The following is a 14,645-nucleotide window of genomic DNA, read 5'->3' as shown; positions in this document are numbered from 1 at the left end:
AGTTGATTTACTGAACCTCACGTGGCCCAGTTGATTTACTGAACTGCGCTTGGCCCAGTTGATTTAATGAACCTCACGTGGCCCAGTTGATTTACTGAACAGCACGTGGCCCAGTTGATTTACTGAACTGTACGTGGCCCAGTTGATTTACTGAACCGCACGTGGCCCAGTTGATTTACTGAACTGCACGTGGCCCAGTTGATTTTGGGCTCCCGAGTGGCTTGCGGTCTAAGGCATTTCAGTGCTAGAGGCGCCACTACAAACCCTTGTTCGATTCCAGGCTGTATCACAACTGATCGTGATTGGGAGTCCCATAGGGCGGCGCACAATTGGCCCAGCGTCGTCCGGGTTTGGCCTGAGATAGGCCTTCATTGTAAATAAGAATTTGTTCTTAACTGACTTGCTAGTTAAATAAAAAAGTGTTTTACAAAATGCTAACAAGAACTTACCAGGACCCCCAGTCTCGTTCCACACTCCCTACATCTGTTTTTAATTCAATTGACACAAGTTCCCATTGGGAGGACAAATGTTTACATACAAAATAAATCACTTGCATGACAAAACTTTTCAAACCAGTCGACCGTTTTTGTCAGGATGCCCTCTTCTCCGGTAGCCTGAAATCCAACCAACAGTTTTGATACGTTTTATAATTGTTTCAACAACGGAGAAAGTAGGTTTGGATGTCAGGCTACTTCTCCAGTCCCCGCTAACCCCTTTACTAACATACGATCAGGCTACTTCTCCAGTCCCCGCTAAACCCTTTACTAACATACGATCAGGCTACTTCTCCAGTCGCCGCTAACCCCTTTTACTAACATACGATCAGGCTACTTCTCCAGTCCCCGCTAAACCCTTTACTAACATACGATCAGGCTACTTCTCCAGTCCCCGCTAAACCCTTTACTAACATACGATCAGGCTACTTCTCCAGTCCCCACTAAACCCTTTACTAACATACGATCAGGCTACTTCTCCAGTCCCCGCTAAACCCTTTTACTAGCGTACGATCAGGCTACTTCTCCAGTCCCCGCTAAACCCTTTACTAACATACGATCAGGCTACTTCTCCAGTCCCCGCTAAACCCTTTACTAACATACGATCAGGCTACTTCTCCAGTCCCCGCTAACCCCTTTACTAACATACGATCAGGCTACTTCTCCAGTCCCCGCTAAACCCTTTACTAACATACGATCAGGCTACTTCTCCAGTCCCCGCTAAACCCTTTACTAACATACGATCAGGCTACTTCTCCAGTCCCCGCTAAACCCTTTACTAACATACGATCAGGCTACTTCTCCAGTCCCCGCTAAACCCTTTACTAACATACGATCAGGCTACTTCTCCAGTCCCCGCTAAACCCTTTACTAACATACGATCAGGCTACTTCTCCAGTCCCCGCTAAACCCTTTTTACTAGCGTACGATCAGGCTACTTCTCCAGTCCCCGCTAAACCCTTTACTAACATACGATCAGGCTACTTCTCCAGTCCCCGCTAAACCCTTTTTACTAGCGTACGATCAGGCTACTTCTCCAGTCCCCGCTAAACCCTTTACTAACATACGATCAGGCTACTTCTCCAGTCCCCGCTAAACCCTTTTTACTAGCGTACGATCAGAGAAGGACAAGAGGAGAAACTGACAACTGTCCCGTCTCCTCCTCATCCCATTTCTCATTCCACTCCTCTGCAACTCTACATCTTCTAGCAGAACCTCCAGCTTCATTCATTTGTTCGTTTTAACAGAAGAATTTAAACCTAAATGGAAGTCTTTAAGAACCTGCGCAGCGTGTATGTAAGACAGTAGATTCAGAATATCTCCAAACAACGGCCTGTTCTATATACAGCAGGTGTCTATCCCAAACGGCACCCTATTCCCTTTATAGTGCACTACTTTTAGTGCCCTATATAGTGAATAATGTGCAATTTTGGGACACACATTAAGAGTGCATATACTCTATCTACAGCAAGTGTATAAAACTAATAGCAAAATAATCATTTGTGGCACAGAGAGGCAAAGAAAGGCACCACTATGTTCCCTAATGCCAAAAACAAAAGCTTTTTTTTGTTTGTTAGTTATATAGCTTAAACTAATAAACATCAAACCAAAACCTTGTTTTTAAGAATAAGTCCTTAACTTCAGCCTGGTACCGGGTAGTGCTCTTGTCAACTCGTGTCAAACATGACATTCAATAAGAGGTTGTAGTAAGAGAGCAGAAACAGAAAAGTTACCCAGACTAGCTCCATAATCATAGAAATTAAAATACTAGACTAGCTCCATAATCATAGAAATTAAAATACTAGACTAGGTCCATAATCATAGAAATTAAAATACTCGACTAGCTCCATAATCATAGAAATTAAAATACTAGACTAGCTCCATAATCATAGAAATTAAAATACTAGACTAGCTCCATAATCATAGAAATTAAAATATTAATACACGTCAAACATTTTCTCAAAATATATTCCAGATTTATGAGGATATCAAAACAAAATAAAAACAACAAAAGGAAGAAAAGAAATGAACAATTTGCAGTTGTAACAAAATAGGTCCCAGTTCTTCTTTATCCGTGTCAGCTCATCCCGTAGCAAATCATCTTCTCCTCAACAGAACTGGAGTGGAAGAGACAAAAGGTTTCAGTGAAGGTTATACATGTGGTTGATTTACTTTAGTTGAATGCACTGATTGCAAGTCCTTCTGGATAAGAGCTAAATTACTAAAATGTGAGAATACGTGAGAGATTTAAAAAAAAAAAAAAACGATCTAGTAGGTGTGTTGTATTATCCTGATGTGAGAGAATGTATAACTTCATTAAAAATCTGCATGGTTACCACTACATTAGTAACCAGTAAAGTCACCACTTTTGCTTGACAATGTCTGCTGCCATCTAGTGGTGACACTGTGGTACTGCAAAAAGGGGCTGAGCAGCCAAGCCACAACCATATCACCCTGATTCCACATCCCCTACATCTCCTAGCCCTTATTTACAAATCACAACAAGTCAAGGTTAGGTACCTCTCATTAGTCATATGTTGGATTCCAAATGAACCCCTTACCTCTACCCCTATTCACATGACTACAGATCTGACAGAAGCAAATATGGTCAACATTCCACCTAACCAAATCAGAACGTGAACCACCATACATTCAACTACCGTTCCAATCGTTTAACATCTAGAGAAGAGGGTAGAGGTAAAGGGTCCGTGTGGAACTCAGCAAGATGCCCAAAAACCCTTATCAATCCTAATTCCAACAAGAAAAAGTTGGACCCGTTCCAAAATAGACCCGCTGGTTCTTGGTGACTTCTGATTGGCCAACAACGACAGGCTACACGACTCCACTCTCGTGAAAAGCAAAGAGCGAGAGCAGAAACATAAACGATTAAATGTATCTCGCCGTGTAGCTACTGCAAGTGGTCGCGTTCAGATCTGTACTGGTTCCTTACAGTTAAAATTACACCCGATACCAGTAAAAAATCACATCAGATCAGAACCAGACCCGTGAAATTATTTTGAATTTTTTATTTGGACCCAGGCGGGTCCAGGATCGGGTCTCGGGTATTCAGGAAGACCTCTAACTCCACCACCACTCCAGATCAAGTAAAGAAGGTACTCCCTACTGGGTAGTGTCTATAACTAGGGAGCAGGGTAGTGTCTATAACTAGGGAGCAGGGTAGTGTATATAACTAGGGAACAGGGTAGTGTCTATAACTAGGGAGCAGGGTAGTGTCTATAACTAGGGAGCAGGGTAGTGTCTATAACTAGGGAGCAGGGTAGTGTCTATATCTAGGGAGCAGGGCAGTGTATATAACTAGGGAGCAGGGTAGTGTCTATATCTAGGGAGCAGGGTAGTGTCTATAACTAGGGAGCAGGGTAGTGTCTACAACTAGGGAGCAGGGTAGTGTCTATAACTAGGGAGCAGGGTAGTGTATATAACTAGGGAGCAGGGTAGTGTGTATAACTAGGGAGCAGGGTAGTGTCTATAACTAGGGAGCAGGGTAGTGTCTATAACTAGGGAGCAGGGTAGTGTCTATAACTAGGGAGCAGGGTAGTGTATATAACTAGGGAGCAGGGTAGTGTCTATAACTAGGGAGCAGGGTAGTGTCTATAACTAGGGAGCAGGGTAGTGTCTATATCTAGGGAGCAGGGTAGTGTCTATAACTAGGGAGCAGGGTAGTGTCTATAACTAGGGAGCAGGGTAGTGTCTATAACTAGGGAGCAGGGTAGTGTATATAACTAGGGAGTAGGGTAGTGTATATAACTAGGGAGCAGGGTAGTGTCTATAACTAGGGAGCAGGGTAGTGTATTAACTAGGGAGCAGGGTAGTGTCTATAACTAGGGAGCAGGGTAGTGTATATAACTAGGGAGCAGGGTAGTGTATATAACTAGGGAGCAGGGTAGTGTATATAACTAGGGAGCAGGGTAGTGTCTATATCTAGGGAGCAGGGTAGTGTCTATAACTAGGGAGCAGGGTAGTGTATATAACTAGGGAGCAGGGTAGTGTCTATAACTAGGGAGCAGGGTAGTGTCTATAACTAGGGAGCAGGGTAGTGTATATAACTAGGGAGCAGGGTCGTGTCTATAACTAGGGAGCAGGGTAGTGTCTATGACTAGGGAGCAGGGTAGTGTCTATCTAGGGAGCAGGGTAGTGTATATAACTAGGGAGCAGGGTAGTGTCTATATCTAGGGAGCAGGGTAGTGTATATAACTAGGGAGCAGGGTAGTGTCTATATCTAGGGAGCAGGGTAGTGTCTATAACTAGGGAGCAGGGTAGTGTCTACAACTAGGGAGCAGGGTAGTGTCTATAACTAGGGAGCAGGGTAGTGTCTATAACTAGGGAGCAGGGTAGTGTCTATATCTAGGGAGCAGGGTAGTGTCTATAACTAGGGAGCAGGGTAGTGTCTATAACTAGGGAGCAGGGTAGTGTCTATAACTAGGGAGCAGGGTAGTGTATATAACTAGGGAGTAGGGTAGTGTATATAACTAGGGAGCAGGGTAGTGTCTATAACTAGGGAGCAGGGTAGTGTATTAACTAGGGAGCAGGGTAGTGTCTATAACTAGGGAGCAGGGTAGTGTATATAACTAGGGAGCAGGGTAGTGTATATAACTAGGGAGCAGGGTAGTGTATATAACTATGGAGCAGGGTAGTGTCTATATCTAGGGAGCAGGGTAGTGTCTATAACTAGGGAGCAGGGTAGTGTATATAACTAGGGAGCAGGGTAGTGTCTATAACTAGGGAGCAGGGTAGTGTCTATAACTAGGGAGCAGGGTAGTGTATATAACTAGGGAGCAGGGTCGTGTCTATAACTAGGGAGCAGGGTAGTGTCTATGACTAGGGAGCAGGGTAGTGTCTATATCTAGGGAGCAGGGTAGTGTCTATATCTAGGGAGCAGGGTAGTGTCTATAACTAGGGAGCAGGGTAGTGTCTATATCTAGGGAGCAGGGTAGTGTCTATAACTAGGGAGCAGGGTAGTGTCTATGACTAGGGAGCAGGGTAGTGTCTATAACTAGGGAGCAGGGTAGTGTATATAACTAGGGAGCAGGGTAGTGTCTATAACTAGGGAGCAGGGTAGTGTCTATAACTAGGGAGCAGGGTAGTGTCTATAACTAGGGAGCAGGGTAGTGTCTATATCTAGGGAGCAGGGTAGTGTCTATAACTAGGGAGCAGGGTAGTGTATATATCTAGGGAGCAGGGTAGTGTCTATAACTAGGGAGCAGGGTAGTGTCTATAACTAGGGAGCAGGGTAGTGTATATAACTAGGGAGCAGGGTAGTGTCTATAACTAGGGAGCAGGGTAGTGTCTATAACTAGGGAGCAGGGTAGTGTATATAACTAGGGAGCAGGGTAGTGTCTATAACTAGGGAGCAGGGTAGTGTCTATAACTAGGGAGAAGGGTAGTGTATATAACTAGGGAGCAGGGTAGTGTCTATAACTAGGGAGCAGGGTAGTGTCTATAACTAGGGAGCAGGGTAGTGTATATAACTAGGGAGCAGGGTAGTGTCTATAACTAGGGAGCAGGGTAGTGTCTATAACTAGGGAGCAGGGTAGTGTCTATATCTAGGGAGCAGGGTAGTGTCTATATCTAGGGAGCAGGGTAGTGTCTATAACTAGGGAGCAGGGTAGTGTGTATAACTAGGGAGCAGGGTAGTGTCTATAACTAGGGAGCAGGGTAGTGTCTATAACTAGGGGGCAGGGTAGTGTCTATAACTAGGGAGCAGGGTAGTGTCTATAACTAGGGAGCAGGGTAGTGTATATAACTAGGGAGCAGGGTAGTGTATATAACTAGGGAGCAGGGTAGTGTCTATAACTAGGGAGCAGGGTAGTGTCTATAACTAGGGAGCAGGGTAGTGTCTATAACTAGGGAGCAGGGTAGTGTATATAACTAGGGAGCAGGGTAGTGTCTATAACTAGGGAGCAGGGTAGTGTCTATAACTAGGGAGCAGGGTAGTGTCTATAACTAGGGAGCAGGGTAGTGTCTATAACTAGGGAGCAGGGTAGTGTCTATAACTAGGGAGCAGGGTAGTGTCTATAACTAGGGAGCAGGGTAGTGTCTATAACTAGGGAGCAGGGTAGTGTCTATAACTAGGGAGCAGGGTAGTGTATATAACTAGGGAGCAGGGTAGTGTCTATAACTAGGGAGCAGGGTAGTGTCTATAACTAGGGAGCAGGGCAGTGTCTATAACTAGGGAGCAGGGTAGTGTCTATAACTAGGGAGCAGGGTAGTGTCTATAACTAGGGAGCAGGGTAGTGTCTATAACTAAGGAGCAGGGTAGTGTATATAACTAGGGAGCAGGGTAGTGTCTATAACTAGGGAGCAGGGTAGTGTCTATAACTAGTGTGCAGGGTAGTGTCTATAACTAGGGAGCTGGGTAGTGTCTATAACTAGGGAGCAGGGTAGTGTATATAACTAGGGAGCAGGGTAGTGTCTATAACTAGGGAGCAGGGTAGTGTCTATACCTAGGGAGCAGGGTAGTGTATATAACTAGGGAGCAGGGTAGTGTCTATAACTAGGGAGCAGGGTAGTGTATATATATCTAGGGAGCAGGGTAGTGTCTATAACTAGGGAGCAGGGTAGTGTTTATAACTAGGGAGCAGGGTAGCTATAACTAGGGAGCAGGGTAGTGTCTATAACTAGGGAGCAGGGTAGTGTCTATAACTAGGGAGCAGGGTAGTGTATATAACTAGGGAGCAGGGTAGTGTCTATATCTAGGGAGCAGGGTAGTGTCTATAACTAGGGAGCAGGGTAGTGTCTATATCTAGGGAGCAGGGTAGTGACTATAACTAGGGAGCAGGGTAGTGTATATAACTAGGGAGCAGGGTAGTGTATATAACTAGGGAGCAGGGTAGTGTCTATAACTAGGGAGCAGGGTAGTGTCTATAACTAGTGAGCAGGGTAGTGTCTATAACTAGGGAGCAGGGTAGTGTATATAACTAGGGAGCAGGGTAGTGTCTATAACTAGGGAGCAGGGTAGTGTTTATAACTAGGGAGCAGGGTAGTGTCTATAACTAGGGAGCAGGGTAGTGTATATAACTAGGGAGCAGGGTAGTGTATATAACTAGGGAGCAGGGTAGTGTCTATAACTAGGGAGCAGGGTAGTGTATATAACTAGGGAGCAGGGTAGTGTATATATATCTAGGGAGCAGGGTAGTGTCTATAACTAGGGAGCAGGGTAGTGTCTATATCTAGGGAGCAGGGTAGTGTCTATAACTAGGGAGCAGGGTAGTGTCTATAACTAGGGAGCAGGGTAGTGTATATAACTAGGGAGCAGGGTCGTGTCTATAACTAGGGAGCAGGGTAGTGTATATAACTAGGGAGCAGGGTAGTGTCTATAACTAGGGAGCAGGGTAGTCTCTATAACCAGGGAGCAGGGTAGTGTATATAACCAGGGAGCAGGGTAGTGTATATAACTAGGGAGCAGGGTAGTGTATATAACTAGGGAGCAGGGTAGTGTCTATAACTAGGGAGCAGGCTAGTGTCTATAACTAGGGAGCAGGGTAGTGTCTATAACTAGGGAGCAGGGTAGTGTCTATAACTAGGGAGCAGGGTAGTCTCTATAACCAGGGAGCAGGGTAGTGTCTATAACTAGGGAGCAGGGTAGTGTCTATATCTAGGGAGCAGGGTAGTGTCTATATCTAGGGAGCAGGGTAGTGTCTATAACTAGGGAGCAGGGTAGTGTCTATAACTAGGGAGCAGGGTAGTGTCTATAACTAGGGAGCAGGGTAGTGTCTATAACTAGGGAGCAGGGTATGTTCTATAACTAGGGAGAAGGGTAGTGTATATAACTAGGGAGCAGGGTAGTGTCTATATCTAGGGAGCAGGGTAGTGTCTATAACTAGGGAGCAGGGTAGTGTCTATATCTAGGGAGCAGGGTAGTGACTATAACTAGGGAGCAGGGTAGTGTATATAACTAGGGAGCAGGGTAGTGTATATAACTAGGGAGCAGGGTAGTGTCTATAACTAGGGAGCAGGGTAGTGTCTATAACTAAGGAGCAGGGTAGTGTCTATAACTAGGGAGCAGGGTAGTGTATATAACTAGGGAGCAGGGTAGTGTCTATAACTAGGGAGCAGGGTAGTGTTTATAACTAGGGAGCAGGGTAGTGTCTATAACTAGGGAGCAGGGTAGTGTATATAACTAGGGAGCAGGGTAGTGTATATAACTAAGGAGCAGGGTAGTGTCTAAAACTAGGGAGCAGGGTAGTGTATATAACTAGGGAGCAGGGTAGTGTATATATATCTAGGGAGCAGGGTAGTGTCTATAACTAGGGAGCAGGGTAGTGTCTATATCTAGGGAGCAGGGTAGTGTCTATAACTAGGGAGCAGGGTAGTGTATATAACTAGGGAGTAGGGTAGTGTATATAACTAGGGAGCAGGGTAGTGTCTATAACTAGGGAGCAGGGTAGTGTCTATATCTAGGGAGCAGGGTAGTGTCTATAACTAGGGAGCAGGGTAGTGTATATAACTAGGGAGCAGGGTAGTGTCTATAACTAGGGAGCAGGGTAGTGTCTATAACTAGGGAGCAGGGTAGTGTATATAACTAGGGAGCAGGGTCGTGTCTATAACTAGGGAGCAGGGTAGTGTCTATGACTAGGGAGCAGGGTAGTGTCTATATCTAGGGAGCAGGGTAGTGTCTATATCTAGGGAGCAGGGTAGTGTCTATAACTAGGGAGCAGGGTAGTGTCTATATCTAGGGAGCAGGGTAGTGTCTATAACTAGGGAGCAGGGTAGTGTCTATGACTAGGGAGCAGGGTAGTGTCTATAACTAGGGAGCAGGGTAGTGTATATAACTAGGGAGCAGGGTAGTGTCTATAACTAGGGAGCAGGGTAGTGTCTATAACTAGGGAGCAGGGTAGTGTCTATAACTAGGGAGCAGGGTAGTGTCTATATCTAGGGAGCAGGGTAGTGTCTATAACTAGGGAGCAGGGTAGTGTATATATCTAGGGAGCAGGGTAGTGTCTATAACTAGGGAGCAGGGTAGTGTCTATAACTAGGGAGCAGGGTAGTGTATATAACTAGGGAGCTGGGTAGTGTCTATAACTAGGGAGCAGGGTAGTGTCTATAACTAGGGAGCAGGGTAGTGTATATAACTAGGGAGCAGGGTAGTGTCTATAACTAGGGAGCAGGGTAGTGTCTATAACTAGGGAGAAGGGTAGTGTATATAACTAGGGAGCAGGGTAGTGTCTATAACTAGGGAGCAGGGTAGTGTCTATAACTAGGGAGCAGGGTAGTGTATATAACTAGGGAGCAGGGTAGTGTCTATAACTAGGGAGCAGGGTAGTGTCTATAACTAGGGAGCAGGGTAGTGTCTATATCTAGGGAGCAGGGTAGTGTCTATATCTAGGGAGCAGGGTAGTGTCTATAACTAGGGAGCAGGGTAGTGTGTATAACTAGGGAGCAGGGTAGTGTCTATAACTAGGGAGCAGGGTAGTGTCTATAACTAGGGGGCAGGGTAGTGTCTATAACTAGGGAGCAGGGTAGTGTCTATAACTAGGGAGCAGGGTAGTGTATATAACTAGGGAGCAGGGTAGTGTATATAACTAGGGAGCAGGGTAGTGTCTATAACTAGGGAGCAGGGTAGTGTCTATAACTAGGGAGCAGGGTAGTGTCTATAACTAGGGAGCAGGGTAGTGTATATAACTAGGGAGCAGGGTAGTGTCTATAACTAGGGAGCAGGGTAGTGTCTATAACTAGGGAGCAGGGTAGTGTCTATAACTAGGGAGCAGGGTAGTGTCTATAACTAGGGAGCAGGGTAGTGTCTATAACTAGGGAGCAGGGTAGTGTCTATAACTAGGGAGCAGGGTAGTGTCTATAACTAGGGAGCAGGGTAGTGTATATAACTAGGGAGCAGGGTAGTGTCTATAACTAGGGAGCAGGGTAGTGTCTATAACTAGGGAGCAGGGCAGTGTCTATAACTAGGGAGCAGGGTAGTGTCTATAACTAGGGAGCAGGGTAGTGTCTATAACTAGGGAGCAGGGTAGTGTCTATAACTAAGGAGCAGGGTAGTGTATATAACTAGGGAGCAGGGTAGTGTCTATAACTAGGGAGCAGGGTAGTGTCTATAACTAGTGTGCAGGGTAGTGTCTATAACTAGGGAGCTGGGTAGTGTCTATAACTAGGGAGCAGGGTAGTGTATATAACTAGGGAGCAGGGTAGTGTCTATAACTAGGGAGCAGGGTAGTGTCTATACCTAGGGAGCAGGGTAGTGTATATAACTAGGGAGCAGGGTAGTGTCTATAACTAGGGAGCAGGGTAGTGTATATATATCTAGGGAGCAGGGTAGTGTCTATAACTAGGGAGCAGGGTAGTGTTTATAACTAGGGAGCAGGGTAGCTATAACTAGGGAGCAGGGTAGTGTCTATAACTAGGGAGCAGGGTAGTGTCTATAACTAGGGAGCAGGGTAGTGTATATAACTAGGGAGCAGGGTAGTGTCTATATCTAGGGAGCAGGGTAGTGTCTATAACTAGGGAGCAGGGTAGTGTCTATATCTAGGGAGCAGGGTAGTGACTATAACTAGGGAGCAGGGTAGTGTATATAACTAGGGAGCAGGGTAGTGTATATAACTAGGGAGCAGGGTAGTGTCTATAACTAGGGAGCAGGGTAGTGTCTATAACTAGGGAGCAGGGTAGTGTCTATAACTAGGGAGCAGGGTAGTGTATATAACTAGGGAGCAGGGTAGTGTCTATAACTAGGGAGCAGGGTAGTGTTTATAACTAGGGAGCAGGGTAGTGTCTATAACTAGGGAGCAGGGTAGTGTATATAACTAGGGAGCAGGGTAGTGTATATAACTAGGGAGCAGGGTAGTGTCTATAACTAGGGAGCAGGGTAGTGTATATAACTAGGGAGCAGGGTAGTGTATATATATCTAGGGAGCAGGGTAGTGTCTATAACTAGGGAGCAGGGTAGTGTCTATATCTAGGGAGCAGGGTAGTGTCTATAACTAGGGAGCAGGGTAGTGTCTATAACTAGGGAGCAGGGTAGTGTATATAACTAGGGAGCAGGGTCGTGTCTATAACTAGGGAGCAGGGTAGTGTATATAACTAGGGAGCAGGGTAGTGTCTATAACTAGGGAGCAGGGTAGTCTCTATAACCAGGGAGCAGGGTAGTGTGTATAACCAGGGAGCAGGGTAGTGTATATAACTAGGGAGCAGGGTAGTGTATATAACTAGGGAGCAGGGTAGTGTCTATAACTAGGGAGCAGGCTAGTGTCTATAACTAGGGAGCAGGGTAGTGTCTATAACTAGGGAGCAGGGTAGTGTCTATAACTAGGGAGCAGGGTAGTCTCTATAACCAGGGAGCAGGGTAGTGTCTATAACTAGGGAGCAGGGTAGTGTCTATATCTAGGGAGCAGGGTAGTGTCTATATCTAGGGAGCAGGGTAGTGTCTATAACTAGGGAGCAGGGTAGTGTCTATAACTAGGGAGCAGGGTAGTGTCTATAACTAGGGAGCAGGGTAGTGTCTATAACTAGGGAGCAGGGTATGTTCTATAACTAGGGAGAAGGGTAGTGTATATAACTAGGGAGCAGGGTAGTGTCTATATCTAGGGAGCAGGGTAGTGTCTATAACTAGGGAGCAGGGTAGTGTCTATATCTAGGGAGCAGGGTAGTGACTATAACTAGGGAGCAGGGTAGTGTATATAACTAGGGAGCAGGGTAGTGTATATAACTAGGGAGCAGGGTAGTGTCTATAACTAGGGAGCAGGGTAGTGTCTATAACTAAGGAGCAGGGTAGTGTCTATAACTAGGGAGCAGGGTAGTGTATATAACTAGGGAGCAGGGTAGTGTCTATAACTAGGGAGCAGGGTAGTGTTTATAACTAGGGAGCAGGGTAGTGTCTATAACTAGGGAGCAGGGTAGTGTATATAACTAGGGAGCAGGGTAGTGTATATAACTAAGGAGCAGGGTAGTGTCTAAAACTAGGGAGCAGGGTAGTGTATATAACTAGGGAGCAGGGTAGTGTATATATATCTAGGGAGCAGGGTAGTGTCTATAACTAGGGAGCAGGGTAGTGTCTATATCTAGGGAGCAGGGTAGTGTCTATAACTAGGGAGCAGGGTAGTGTATATAACTAGGGAGCAGGGTAGTGTATATATATCTAGGGAGCAGGGTAGTGTCTATAACTAGGGAGCAGGGTAGTGTCTATATCTAGGGAGCAGGGTAGTGTCTATAACTAGGGAGCAGGGTAGTGTCTATAACTAGGGAGCAGGGTAGTGTATATAACTAGGGAGCAGGGTCGTGTCTATAACTAGGGAGCAGGGTAGTGTATATAACTAGGGAGCAGGGTAGTGTCTATAACTAGGGAGCAGGGTAGTCTCTATAACCAGGGAGCAGGGTAGTGTATATAACCAGGGAGCAGGGTAGTGTATATAACTAGGGAGCAGGGTAGTGTATATAACTAGGGAGCAGGGTAGTGTCTATAACTAGGGAGCAGGCTAGTGTCTATAACTAGGGAGCAGGGTAGTGTCTATAACTAGGGAGCAGGGTAGTGTCTATAACTAGGGAGCAGGGTAGTCTCTATAACCAGGGAGCAGGGTAGTGTCTATAACTAGGGAGCAGGGTAGTGTCTATATCTAGGGAGCAGGGTAGTGTCTATATCTAGGGAGCAGGGTAGTGTCTATAACTAGGGAGCAGGGTAGTGTCTATAACTAGGGAGCAGGGTAGTGTCTATAACTAGGGAGCAGGGTAGTGTCTATAACTAGGGAGCAGGGTATGTTCTATAACTAGGGAGAAGGGTAGTGTATATAACTAGGGAGCAGGGTAGTGTCTATATCTAGGGAGCAGGGTAGTGTCTATAACTAGGGAGCAGGGTAGTATCTATATCTAGGGAGCAGGGTAGTGACTATAACTAGGGAGCAGGGTAGTGTATATAACTAGGGAGCAGGGTAGTGTATATAACTAGGGAGCAGGGTAGTGTCTATAACTAGGGAGCAGGGTAGTGTCTATAACTAAGGAGCAGGGTAGTGTCTATAACTAGGGAGCAGGGTAGTGTATATAACTAGGGAGCAGGGTAGTGTCTATAACTAGGGAGCAGGGTAGTGTTTATAACTAGGGAGCAGGGTAGTGTCTATAACTAGGGAGCAGGGTAGTGTATATAACTAGGGAGCAGGGTAGTGTATATAACTAAGGAGCAGGGTAGTGTCTAAAACTAGGGAGCAGGGTAGTGTATATAACTAGGGAGCAGGGTAGTGTATATATATCTAGGGAGCAGGGTAGTGTCTATAACTAGGGAGCAGGGTAGTGTCTATATCTAGGGAGCAGGGTAGTGTCTATAACTAGGGAGCAGGGTAGTGTATATAACTAGGGAGTAGGGTAGTGTATATAACTAGGGAGCAGGGTAGTGTCTATAACTAGGGAGCAGGGTAGTGTCTATAACTAGGGAGCAGGGTAGTGTCTATAACTAGGGAGCAGGGTAGTGTATATAACTAGGGAGCAGGGTAGTGTCTATAACTAGGGAGCAGGGTAGTGTATATAACTAGGGAGCAGGGTAGTGTCTATAACTAGGGAGCAGGGTAGTGTATATAACTAGGGAGCAGGGTAGTGTATATAACTAGGGAGCAGGGTAGTGTCTATAACTAGGGAGCAGGGTAGTGTATATAACTAGGGAGCAGGGTAGTGTATATATATCTAGGGAGCAGGGTAGTGTCTATAACTAGGGAGCAGGGTAGTGTCTATATCTAGGGAGCAGGGTAGTGTCTATAACTAGGGAGCAGGGTAGTGTATATAACTAGGGAGTAGGGTAGTGTATATAACTAGGGAGCAGGGTAGTGTCTATAACTAGGGAGCAGGGTAGTGTATTAACTAGGGAGCAGGGTAGTGTCTATAACTAGGGAGCAGGGTAGTGTATATAACTAGGGAGCAGGGTAGTGTATATAACTAGGGAGCAGGGTAGTGTGTATAACTAGGGAGCAGGGTAGTGTCTATAACTAGGGAGCAGGGTAGTGTCTATAACTAGGGAGCAGGGTAGTCTCTATAACCAGGGAGCAGGGTAGTCTCTATAACCAGGGAGCAGGGTAGTGTCTATAACTAGGGAGCAGGGTAGTGTCTATAACTAGGGAGCAGGGTAGTGTCTATATCTAGGGAGCAAGGTAGTGTCTATAACTAGGGAGCAGGGTAGTGTCTATAACTAGGGAGCAGGGTAGTGTCTATAACTAG

At 45.7% G+C, this 14,645-nt stretch overlaps 1 protein-coding gene across 1 annotated transcript in view; it reads right to left on the bottom strand.

Annotated features, from left to right (window-relative positions):
* Nucleotides 1-461: 461 nt before the first annotated feature.
* The window catches only part of LOC106572915 (transcription elongation factor A protein 1), a 51,192-nt gene continuing 37,008 nt past the window's right edge, over nucleotides 462-14,645 (bottom strand). The window contains exon 10 of the mRNA XM_014147499.2: nucleotides 462-2,611. Coding sequence (XP_014002974.2) covers nucleotides 2,603-2,611 — 9 coding nt within the window. The 3' untranslated portion in view covers nucleotides 462-2,602. The remainder of the gene's footprint in view (nucleotides 2,612-14,645) is intronic.

Source organism: Salmo salar, chromosome 15, assembly GCF_965601325.2.
Source record: "Salmo salar chromosome 15, fSalSal1, whole genome shotgun sequence".
Taxonomy (NCBI): domain Eukaryota; kingdom Metazoa; phylum Chordata; class Actinopteri; order Salmoniformes; family Salmonidae; genus Salmo; species Salmo salar.
This window is presented reverse-complemented; position numbering and strand designations above follow the sequence as displayed.